Source organism: Alligator sinensis, unplaced genomic scaffold (genome assembly GCF_000455745.1).
Source record: "Alligator sinensis unplaced genomic scaffold, ASM45574v1 scaffold157_2, whole genome shotgun sequence".
Lineage (NCBI taxonomy): Eukaryota > Metazoa > Chordata > Crocodylia > Alligatoridae > Alligator > Alligator sinensis.
In genome coordinates this window covers 460,000-472,523 of record NW_005842107.1, presented here as the reverse complement: position 1 = coordinate 472,523, position 12,524 = coordinate 460,000, and the positions used below count along the sequence as shown (strand labels likewise).

The following is a 12,524-nucleotide window of genomic DNA, read 5'->3' as shown; positions in this document are numbered from 1 at the left end:
ATCCAAATTAAAAATGTAGGACTCATGAAGCAGTATTGATCCTTGTAGTAACAGTCTCACAGCTTGGTCAAAGCACAATAGCATTAGCATGTTATTTAGAAGACAGGATGAGTTTAAGGAAAGACGAGCGCCCCTCCTACAAAATAGTACTCCACAGTGAAACTCTGATCCTAATTCTCATTACACAGCATAAATTACATTTACAGTCCCCTTACTTCTTCCGTATACTGCCAAAACAGTATAAAGGGATCTTGGTATAAATGAAAATCGGGTCATTTATTTTTAATCTTCAACTGAAAACTGATGCACATCATCACTTTATGGCATGGATTACATCCAACTTTATAAGCAGGGCCAGCTTGTAGTTGAGGAAACTAAATCCTTTTTCTGGTATCTGGAGAGTATCTGACCAGGTGTGGAAGCAATGATCAGTTGATAATGCCTGTTACATCAAAGTGACTGTAATTCTTAGACTTAGCAGAGGATGTTTAAGATTTCCCAAAACAAATACAGGTAGCACAGTAAGCAACATGAAAGGCAATTGGTCAGTTAATTAGAGAGACTTCACATTTGTGGGATTTTTGTCCCCTAAAGGCAATCATAAGGTTGGATAAGTGCTCATTGCACAAGACTTTTTTGTCATCTCTCTACAACTGAGAGCCTATTTTGCATTTGAGCCAAACCGCACATTTCATATACTGCCAACCTTTCAGCACACAAGTTGACAAGCTGTGCTTACACAGAAGGTAGATAAGAATAAATTAAATTAGATCATTGGCTTTGTAGCAGATGGTGGGTTAATCCAGTTTACAAAATGAAATCTGGGGAAAAAAATGCTGGTCTCTTCCTAACTCCTTACCTGAGTTTGCTGCAAATGTATAAGATACAAGTTACTTTATCTAGAATGTCAGTGTTTTAATGAAAAGTTGAACAAAATAGAGCAGGCCAATTGTTTACTCATTAGATGAAAAGCCAGAGCCGTGGCTTCAGATGGTTTGAGTTATCTCAGTGGTGCAAAACAACTAGAAAGCTGCCTTACAGAGCGCTCAAGGATTCCTACTGACAGAGGAAATTCCATACGTGGCAGAGAGCCAGAATAGCTGCCCACTCCTTGGTGCCATGGACATGGTAAGCTGGCAGGGGGATGGGGGTGGGCCAGACTTTGGAACCAGTGTCCTACTTTATACCTGAGCAATAAAACAATTTTTCAGCCAAAATAGCCAATTTAGACAACAGAGGGGGAGTAAATCAGGTTATGGAAATCTCCAAGTTACTCTAGTGACGACGGCTTGCTAGTCAAGCTGGCCAATAAGATAGTTTCTTGTGCGGCATAGACTTACCATCTGAGTAGGCCTGGCTTGCCCTGGAGGGAAGGAGTGCAGAAGAAGCTTTCATGCATCTTTACCACAGCTTATACTATCCTCAGCTCCATTGACTGGAAACTGGAGCTTAGCATCTGGACCAGTCTTTAATTAACCGTCTGTCATATTAGTGCAATACATTGCATTTCCCCTTTTGCACTTGAATCTCAAAGTTCAGTATGAGAGAAACTGGGCCTCGTAATCTATTAAATGGTATAGCTGCAGTTTGTACAGTAGAACGTCATGTCTACTGTAGCCCGAAATACCGTATAGAAGGCAAACGCGGTATGGAGGCAAATGTGTTTGCTTGTTTCGAAATCACCTCTGCAGGAGCTATGTGTAAGCCCCCTGGAGAAGGAACGTAGCCCGAAGATAAAACAGTTATGGAGTTAAGTAATAATGCTATAAGGATGGAAGAATGGGGCTCCGAAAAATTGAGAAAAGAGATGTTTCTGGGTGAGATTTGTGACAGGCTACAATATCGAGTAGACGGAAGAAAGTGAGGCTGGCTGTTCCCATTTGCAAAAAAGGTACTCGTACTAACAGCAGTGAGAATGTATAAAGAGGAAGAGAGGTAGCCAGTATTATGCTGGCAATGAGAGGTCAGGGCTTCAAACCAGTAACATCTTTTCCAGTGTTTAGTAAAATTGAGCACATGCCTACTGCATGAAGCTTTGTGCGCTCAAGATATTCAGAAGAGATTTATAAGCAAACAGCACTCAATCCCAATTGATAAAGATATCTCTATCTATAATCTTGCATGCAGTGCAGTTTTATCAGGCATTTTGCACTGTGATTCTAGAGGAGCAAAGAGGTTTTTGTAGAATTTACATTTTTAACCAAGAGAAAAGAAGAATATTAATGAAAAGGGTGAGGTGAGGTAAAGCACTGCATCTGTTAAATAGACATGTATTACTTCCTGTAGTAAACTTCTGAGAAATACTTCTCCCAGAATTAATGGCTTTCAGTGCTGCATGTAATCTGGTTATTACACAAGTAATACCTAGATTTGAAGGTAATTTGTCAAAGAGCGGTAGTTCACACACTTACCAACTTCTTGGTTAATGTAATGAAAATTGGATTTATTTTAAGTTTGCAAGATAACAATCTTTCTGTAACGATAGACATCACTCAGTTTAATTCAAGGAGAACTTATTTTCTCAGCAATACACTTTGTTGTTCAAATATCCAGCCTTTCACATGAAGCCTGTCTAGTGGTATTACATGTAATCTCCCACAGGCTACAATACATGAGTCCAAGCCTGGCAACCGCGATCATCTCTATTATGCAGTTGCTGTTTTTCAGGAAGGAAACAGACTGTCAAACATATATACAAACAGTTCTGCTAGCTTGCCAAGTTCTGGCATGAGCTACAAAAACAGCAGCACTTCTCCAGCCCGAAGGGAAGAGAAAGCAAGCGAGCTTGGGGAATTGGTGACAATGGCTGACAGAATGCTTAAGGTATTCCATGTAAAAAAAAGAAACATGGAAGGAAAAAGGATACGTTGCACATCCAGCATACATTACCTTGTGACTTGCACCTTATAGCCTATGGTGATGGTAACACAGAAGGAAGTCATCAGGCTTATTAGTGATTAGTGGTTTTACTACCACTAGCACCCACTGACAGGAAGTGGGTTTTTCATTCTGCAGGAGGCACCTGGTAGATGTGAGGAAACAGCCATCAGAGCCTTTACACAGAGTCTGATCGTACCATTACTGAGCTTACAAGTAAAAAATGCAGGACCTCTCTCTAGCTCCAGCTTCCTCTTAAATCCCTTAGGGTCAACCCCTACCTCAACAGGCTCCTAGTACATGCAGCTTTGTTCCTCTGCACCATCCCCTGCTGCTGAACATAACCAGAGCCTGAATTCTGCTCCCCTATGACTTTTTTGGTCCGTTTGCCAGGTGTCTCTGTGATCAGCCTCCTACCAGGTAATCAGCCCCCTGCCAAGTGATGTTATTAGCAAGGCAAGCTCCCCATTTGAAACCAGTTCTCCTTGGTAGGAGCTCATTTATCATATAGAGCAATTATATTTCAGTGGTACAGTCAGTCTCATCAAACCTCTGTTGTCAGTTCTGTCTTCTTGCACTATGGAGGGTAAGACCGGCACAAAGATGAAAAGGCAACAAGGAAGGGAAGGATAGGGCAAGGAAGGTAAAAGACTGTACATCCCAAATTGTATTGGCAGCTTGCTAAAGATAACATTGAGCATTCCAACCCCACACAGTATTCATAAATTGTACCGGTTTTCCAATTCATTAGTCTGTAAACCAGAAATTATTTTAGACGTATGTATAATAGTTGCATATTTTGAGATAAGAAAGCCAGATTCTAGTCTCTGTTAACATCAGTGTAAATCTGCATTAACTTTGTTGCCTTCAGTAGACCTGTACCAATTTTCACTAACCTAAATGAAAAATGAATGCGCTTCTGGGTTGACCTGCAGATTAAATCTAGCCTATGAATGTTTTCTTGCCTTGTCAGGTAATTAAATGAGAACATGGAACATCATGTTTGCTGTGTATGTATGAACACTGAGATCTGATGCAAAGATTTGAAGTGTTCCTAGTAACTACACGATGTCTCTATAGATTTGTTGACTGGACTATTCCATGTTCATGTAATGATTGTTATTTGAGCTTTCAGCAGACTTTACAGTCCTTCCCTGTATTTCATCATGTTATACTTCTGGTGTGGTAGGATGTAATGTCTATCTACACAAAGACCTTGTTTCTGTTGCATCATCTTCAGTTATTTCAAGGCTGAAGCCTAACTTGCGTAGTCTTCCAGTAGGGCCTAAAAAATGTTAAGAGCATTTCCTTTATTGCCTGTTATATCTATCACATCAGGGAACTGAGCACTGCCATTTGCATACATCCTCGAGCTGAGCCAGCACTGAAACTATTGTGGTGCAGAGGAAACATGGCTGCTAACTACACCCTTTATGGGATTCAGCTTGTTTCCTACTACAGCTTGGTTGCAGCCTGCCGTGGCTGTGCCTCATCTTCATAATCACTTTGGGATGCCATGCACCCCTTGGAAAGTGGGAGGGGAGCAGTTCCTGATCTCCCTTGAGCTCAAAGCTTGGGTCCGTGCCCCTCCACTTCGATAGTCTGGCAGCATCTGGTCAGAATTGACCTGGGAACACAGTAGGCTGAGTTTTGCTCAGTATTAGGTAGGAATAGGTGAATGACTTAACTTTGTGGTAGTGTATTAATTCAGCACAGCTGTGAGCAATTTGTCAGTTGAAACTTGTGGCTTAGCATTGGTGTGGCATTAGAATCTGCCAAGGCATTACCTTATTCATACAGCCATTATCCTTTGAATTGCAAGCATTTCCATTAACTGCTGGAGAAATTCATCAGCCTGCTTTGGCCAGTCTCCAAAAGAAAGTGTGAAAACTAATTAAACATTTAGTTTTAAGGTACTATTATAAATTGCTTATTAGAGCACTTGGAATTCTGATTTATTCTAAACAGAAGCAAGTAATTCCTGACTTTTGCAGAAAATGGTGACACAACATTCTTTTTTAGTTTAATTAAAAGTGTTGTAGATTAGGAATCCATTAATCGGTCTTCATTTTTTGCAGCAGTACATTTGTTTGGCTTAACCTGGCAACTGCAGCCTGTTGAAGGGCAGTTGTATGAAAATGGAGTCAGCAAAGGGAACAGAGTGACCGAATCCATGGATACTACTTACTCACCAATCGGAGGAAAGGTGTCTGATAAAACAGAAAAAAAAGGTATGTGTGAATTTGTAGGAATGAGGGAGGCTGACAATATTGAAACCTTAATACAGTTCAGATTGCATATTTGGCACAGTTTGGCAATTTTTTAATCTAGGTTGTATCTCTTCAGTGTAATTTGAAAGCAAGTGTCAAGGGGCTGTGTTGTGTCATTGATTTTTTTTTTCTTTATTTTTCTTTTTTTAGCACAACTCCCCACTGAAATCAGTGGATGGTCTCAGGTCATAAAGAGAGTGGTGCTCAAGTAACAAAATAATTGCTATCCTTTTGAAAAAAAAACAACCAGTGATTAGAACCAGCTTTGGGAAACTTGGAACAATCTTAGGCAAAATAAAGAGCAACATGGCGTCCACTGTAAAAATATGGAAAGACAGAAGTCCTGCTACTCTCTTGGCCTCTTGGTGGTAGAGAAAACCCCCTTTTCATGATAGTCATAGGACAGGAAAAAAACAAGGATCAGAAAAGAGAAAAATCAAGAAAACTAGCTGGGGGGAAAGAGCATTTGAAGTGAGGAAAAGACTAGGAGGAAAATAGTTAAAATAATTCTGAGAGCCCTGAAATGATTCAACAAAAATTGTCTGTCTTTCTGGGGAAGCAACAAGCAGTCTTTGTGTGCACAAAGTATCACTGTCTCCTCAATATGTGATGAGACGAGACATTGCTGCAGCAACCCTAACTGAAAGAATATTACACCCCAGGACAGGAGCCTTACAAATCAAAGTAGCACAAGTGGAAAGAGATCATATAAGAAAAATGAGCAATAAAAATATATAAAAGAAGGCAACAGTGTTGTTGTTTTTTATTATTTTTTTCCCTTAGAATGGATTGATGGTGAGTTACAGTAAATACTGTAGACACAACTGTATTTGTGCCCTGATGCAATATGGGAAAGGGCCAAGGAACCTTAGACAGCTTATTCTCAACTATATTAAATCACTTTATCAATATACTTCAGATTTAACAAAAGCTTTTCTGAAGCATTTGGCTTCTAACAGGGGATTTATGGAAAGGGTTCACTACATCAAAGGACAAGCTAAATTACAGAGTTACAAATCGTGTTAGATGTTGGGGACTGCGTGCGTGTGCATGTCTCTAGGGCCTCACCGGGGTAGGTAAAACCCAATCCGCCCCGTGCTTTGCTGCTCCGCAGGAGCTCCAGTGCATGGAGGACTGGGGGTCCTGCTCCACCTCATAGGAGGGTGCATCCCCTGGATCCACTGCTCAGTACTGAGGGGAGTTGGACTGATTTCCCCTCTCCTTCTCTCTCAGCCCATTTCAAGTAGTTTGCAACCTAAGGGGCACTAGTACTCCATGCACGCTTGGAAACACACAGGAGAACAGCTCTTTGGATCTCGCCCGATTCATGCATGTGTTTTTGGTTTTCAGTTTTCTCCCATGGGTTGACTTCTCATCTTCATTTCCTGTCCTTCCAACCACCTCCCCCATCATGCTGGGACCGGATCTCACCTGCTGGTGCTAAGGCAAGGGGAAGCAAGACTTCAGCACCTCAAAGCTCTCTGCTTAGTACTCAGGAGTTTCCTAAAATGAGGACACCTTCCTTTTCAGGCTGTTTGATGCACCAGAGGCCCAAATTAGCAACTACAAACAGATAACACATACAGCTCATTACCATGCATGTGGAAAATGGCAGCATGAGCCACCCAAGGCACCCTGGGGTGGCTATTGCCTTATCTACATCAAAGCGGCAGGGTCCATTGGTGTGGATGCAGCTCTGCAAACAAGAGAAAGTTTTCAGAGCTGTACCAGCCCCCGCAAAATGACAGCAGCTGCACCGCTGGGCCGGGCTGGGTCTGCACTGAAGGCTTTGCCAGCAGGGTTAATTTGGTTAGTAGGTATGACCCCAGCTCTGCCAGCAGATATTTGTACCATTGTCTCCATTACAATCTCTTTTATAAAAGCATGGGGACTATCTGGCAGCATACCTGGAAGCCTGTTGTTCAGCGATGTATCCCTACATCAGCAACTTTCATTTGGATGTAGAGAGTGCACAGCATAGGTCTTTCTGAACTCATCACACATCTAATGGATAAGGTGTGATATTTCCCCTCTAAACTTGAAGCCTAAAGAGATGTTGCAGAGAAAGATAAGAACTGCCAGGCATTTGTGCTGTTCATGTACCCGCTCCATGTGGCAGTCCAAGAGAGCCTGACAGCCTTTGAAAGCATATATTTTAACTAATCTTTTAATGAAAATCAAATTTCCAAAGTGGCAAAGCAAGTTTAGAAGACATTTTGTAACATGCTGACCTGTGGCTATGAGTTAACATTTTAATACATGATTAAAAAACCCAGACATCTTATTGATGCTGGTATTTACCAGGGGAGCACAAGGAGATTGATTGTTACAGGAATCAGTAATAATCAACCCATGAGTACTTTCTTGTGAAGATAATTGGCACCTTGCTGTTCAGGTTTTTACATTCTTGAAACCATAAGAGACCTGCGATTAAGAATCCATCTTCTGCTTTTAGAATTACAAAACAGTATGTGCACAAAGAAGGGTGGAGGATTAAAGCTGGTTAGTGAAATTTGGCGGTTGTACTAAGAAGGGTGTTTAGAAAAACTATAAAATTTTAAATAGAATAATTTAACAAAAAGGATTTTTGTATGCACACAATACTCTGAGGCAGGGGTAGATCCAGGAGGGCTGCAGTTGCACCCCCTTTGATACCTGCTCCACCCAGGCTTTACAACCAACTTCATGGGAGGGGCAGTGGCATTTCTATTTAGTCAGCGCTGAGAGAGTCAATTGACTTCATGGCTCATTAACATCTCCCTGATTCATGTTTATTTCTCTCCGCTGCCCGGGTTTAACGACCCTCTCTCCTTTTCAGCGGTCTTCATTTTCCATTCTTCAAACTTTGGGAATGTGGCTGCCTATTGGTTATTCCTGGGAATGCCTGTTTAACAGCTCTGCAGACTCTTTGTACCTCTAGCTAAAAACTTTAACTCAGATGTGATAATATTAACTTAAGTGTAAAAATGACTGACAGTGAAGTATTGGATACACTGCCAAAATGGCTCAAGAAGGTCTGAATATACATTTAACTATAATGACGACAGAACTAACGAGACAATATCTTGTGACTATTTTGATTATTTTTGCCTAGTATTATTTTTAATCTAGCAAATTAGTGCACATTCCAATAGTTACATTTGTTTTTGTTTTGATCTTAAACTGAATAATACAATGCTGGCTCCCTAGTATTAGTAGTAAAGTGTCTGTTTTCTCTTTAACTGGAAAAAAAATTGTTGTGATGTATGTGAGGATGTGCCACACCATTTCCCTCCTTCCCCACTTCCTCCCCTTTTTCGAAATCCTGACCTGCTCATATTCTGAAGTGAGTCAGTGCCATTCAGGATATGTTTGGGGCAGCAAGTCTCCCCATTTGCAAAGCTTTTTTCACTGAGTTCTTCTGGAAACAGCAAAAAAACATAGGTTAGTATGTATATTGTCAAGTACCTAGCTTAGAAATTGAGCTGAAATAGGAGTGGCTATATTGTTTTTATGTGAAGCAGGCATGATGGCTTAATTCACATTGTCCTTGTAGGCATCTAAGCAAGATAGGGGTGATGTTTAGATACTGAAGACTCAAAAGTGAGACTTGCTCTGGAGGCTACCAGACTGCAAAAGCACTTCCATTTCTGGTCCAATATGATCCCTGAGTGTCTCATCTTTGATTTTTGAGCCTATTCTGAAGTAGTCCAAATCAATAGCTAGCCACCTACCTCCCACTGAAGCTCTGGGTACAATGGCCATTTTGTGCTGTTACGATTAGCTGGGAAGCATAACATTCAGAAGATACTACCATATTTACTTGAATAGAAGACAACTCTGCTTATAAGGCCACACGCTCCCGGAGCATGGTTGTCATGGGAGACTTCAACTACCCAGACATCTCGTGGGAAGAGCACTCGGCCAAATCTGAGCAGTCGCAGAGCTTTCTCTCATGCATGGATGAGCTCTATCTGATGCAAGAAGTCTATGGGCTGACGAGAGGTAAAATGCTGCTCGACCTGGTACTGGCAATGGGGGACAACCTAATCAGCGACCTAATGATCAAAGGGAAGCTGGGTGACAGTGACCATGAGCTGATCACCTTCACCATCTGCCGTAAAGCTGGCAAGTCAGTCAGCAATACAGAAGTCCTCAACTTCAGGAAAGCTGACTTCAACAAGCTATGGAGGCTTGTCAGTGAGGCCCTAAAGGGCCACGACCCAAATGGGAGGGGAGTTCAGGACAAGTGGTTGCTCCTCAAGGGAACAATCCTGGATGCGCAAGCAAAGTTTATCCCATCTTGGAGGAAAGGCAGCAAAAGGGCACAGCATCCCCCTTGGCTCTCCAGGGAACTAGCAGACCTCCTGCGTATAAAAAGAAAGACCTACAAAGGATGGAGGACTGGATCCACCTCCAAGGAGGAATACTGTGCACTGGTCCAGACCTGCAGGGAGCGAACCAGGAAAGCCAAGGCTGCGACTGAACTCCAACTAGCTACAAATATCAAAGACAATAAAAAGTCCTTTTTTAGATATGTGGGGAGCTGGAGGAAAAGCAAGGGCAACACTGGACTCCTTTTAAACCAGATGGAACAACTGACAACCAGGAAAAAGCCAATTTGCTAAATGGGTACTTTGCGTTGGTTTTTCACCAGTCCCATGGGACGCACATGCCCATTACAGGACAGGGCCCATGCCCTTACCCTCCATCAATGCTGACCTCATGAAGGAACACCTTGAGAGGCTGGATACCTTCAAGTCAGCTGGCCCTGACAGTTTACACCCCAGGGTACTAAGGAAGCTGGCTAGCATCATAGCTCAGCATCTGGCACGGATCTTCAAGAACTCCTGCTGCTCTGGTGAAGTGCCTGAAGATTGGAAGAAGGCCAATGTGGTGCCTATCTTCAAAAAATGGCAGAAAGTGGATACGGCAAACAATAGGCCCATCAGCCTGACCTCTATCCTGGGGAAGGTCTTGGAAAACATTATAAAAGAGGCCATTCTTAACAGACTGGCTGACGGCAACATCCTGAGGGATAGCCAGCACAGGTTTGTTGCGGGTATGTCTTGCTTGACCAATCTTATTTCCTTTTACGACCAGATGACCTATCACCTGGACAAGAGAGAAGAGATTGATGTCATATATCTTGACTTTAAAAAAGCCTTCAGTCTGGTATCCCATGATCACCTCTGGGCAAAACCAGCTAACTGCAGCCTCGGCCTCACCATGATCCGGTGGCTGGGGAATTGGCTCCATGGTCAGACCCAGAGAGTGGTGGTTGATGGAAGTCAATCATCGTGGTGCGCTGTGACCAGTGGGGTCCCTCAAGGCTCTGTTCTACGGCCTATACTATTTAACATCTTCATTAATGATGTAGACATTGGTGTCAGAAGTGGACTGGCCAAGTTCTCCAATGACACGAAATTCTGGGGTAAAGCATCCACACCTGAGGACAGGAGAGTGATCCAGGCAGACCTTGACAGGCTCAGGAAATGGGTGGATGAAAACCTGATGGTTTTTAACATCGAAAAATGCAAGGTTCTCCGCCTTGGGAGGAAAAACCTGCAGCATGCTTATAGGCTCAGCAGTGCTACGCTGGCTAGCACTATGGACAAAAGGGTCTTAGGGGTCATGATTGACCACAGGATGAACATGAGCGTTCAGTGTGATGCTGCAGCTAGTAAAGCAAGCAAAAACCTGGCTTTCATCCATAGATGCTTCTCAAGCAAATCCCAGGACATCATTCTCCCATTGTACTCGGCCTTGGTGAGGCCGCAGCTGGAGTACTGTGTCCAGTTTTGGGCTCCGCAATTCAAAAAGGATGTGGAGAAGCTTGAGAGAGTGCAGAGGAGATCCACACGCATGATCAAAGGTCAGGAAAACAGACCTTATGTTGAGAGGCTGACAGCTATGGGACTCTTCAGCCTAGAAAAGCACAGGCTCAGGGGTGACCTATAAGTTTATCAGGGTGTTCATCAGGATCTGAGGGAGTATCTGTTCACCAGAGTGCCCCAAAGGATGTCAAGGTCGAACTGTCACAAACTCCTCCATGACTGTTTTAGGCTGGACATAAGGAAGAATTTCTTTACTGTACGAGCCTCCAAGGTTTGGAATAGACTGCTGCCGGAGGTGGTTCAAGCACCTACTTTGAATACCTTCAAGAGACATTTGGATGTTTATCTTGCTGGGATCCTGTGATCCCTGCTGACTTTCTGCCCCTGGGGCATGGGGCTGGACTCAATGATCTTCCAAGGTCCATTCCAGCCCTAGTGTCTATGAATCTCTAAGACAACCCTGCAATAATTAGATACTATATATGGGGAATTTATAAATTTCTCACAATTTCCAGATGTAGAATCTAGGTACTGGAGGTTTGCCTCAGATTTGTCCCCCTCCTATTTCTACAGCTGGGAAAATAAATCTGGGGGATCAGGGAGCCCTTTGCTCCCTACTTCCCCCTGCCCCCAACCTTTTCCCCTGTCATTGTGGCTCTACCCTTTTCTCCTCCCCATATTGCCAGACCCTGATCTTCCTGAGCATGTGGAAGTGAGGAACAAATTTGAAAACAGCAACCTTGCAATTTAAACATGGCTGTAGCAATTTGCATATAGTACCCATTCACCCAGAACTGACGCATTTTACCTTTTTTTTTTAAAACTGCTGCAAGTTTTAACACAGGTGTTTCATAAACACAATTTTGAGCAGCACTTCATATAAATCATTGAATATATATTTATTTTCAAGGGCCAAATCAGTCCCACTTCAGTTGGGCAAAGTCAAGTTCTAAAATTTGACAGAGCAGAGTTCATTCATTAAGTGTGTGGGGCACTATCAGCCGACAAGTGTCCTCCCTCCAAACCCATTGGTCTAGGGCTTCACATACCCCCCAAAATCCAGGCAGGCATCCTACATGCAAGCCCCAGGCTCAGATGCTTGGGGTTCAGATGTCCCTAGTCGTGCGTGCTTGATCTTAGTCAAAAAACTCAATCATCCCGTGCCAGGTAAACAATGCATGGTATTAGTCCACAGCCAAAAAGCTCATGATGTACCCCATAGTTCACTGCACAACATTTCAAGTCATGGTGAGCCATAACATTGCATACCCAGAATCCCTCCGTTGTGCCCTGTCTCAGCCTGGCACATATGATTAGTGTGGGCCCAACCTCCAAGTTGGCCCCACTGCTCAGCACTGCTCAATATGTGTATACTCCAGATACCCCCCACACAAAGGATCCATATGCTAATCAGCCCCCACTCATGACTGGAACTGGGTGTTCTTGTCCTGGGATGCTCCAAAAATTTATATGCAGATGAGGCACAGGGCAACCTGATACAGCTTTACCTCAAGGTGGGGCAACACTTATCATATGCTGAGAGAGGAGGCAACAGAGAGCA

At 43.0% G+C, this 12,524-nt stretch overlaps 1 protein-coding gene across 1 annotated transcript in view; it reads left to right on the top strand.

Moving 5' to 3' along the window:
- TENM1 (teneurin transmembrane protein 1) overlaps window positions 1-12,524 on the top strand; it is a 572,606-nt gene that overhangs the window by 378,570 nt on the left and 181,512 nt on the right. The window contains exon 6 of the mRNA XM_025205187.1: window positions 4,956-5,108. Within this exon, the coding sequence (XP_025060972.1) occupies window positions 4,956-5,108 (153 nt within the window). The remainder of the gene's footprint in view (window positions 1-4,955; window positions 5,109-12,524) is intronic.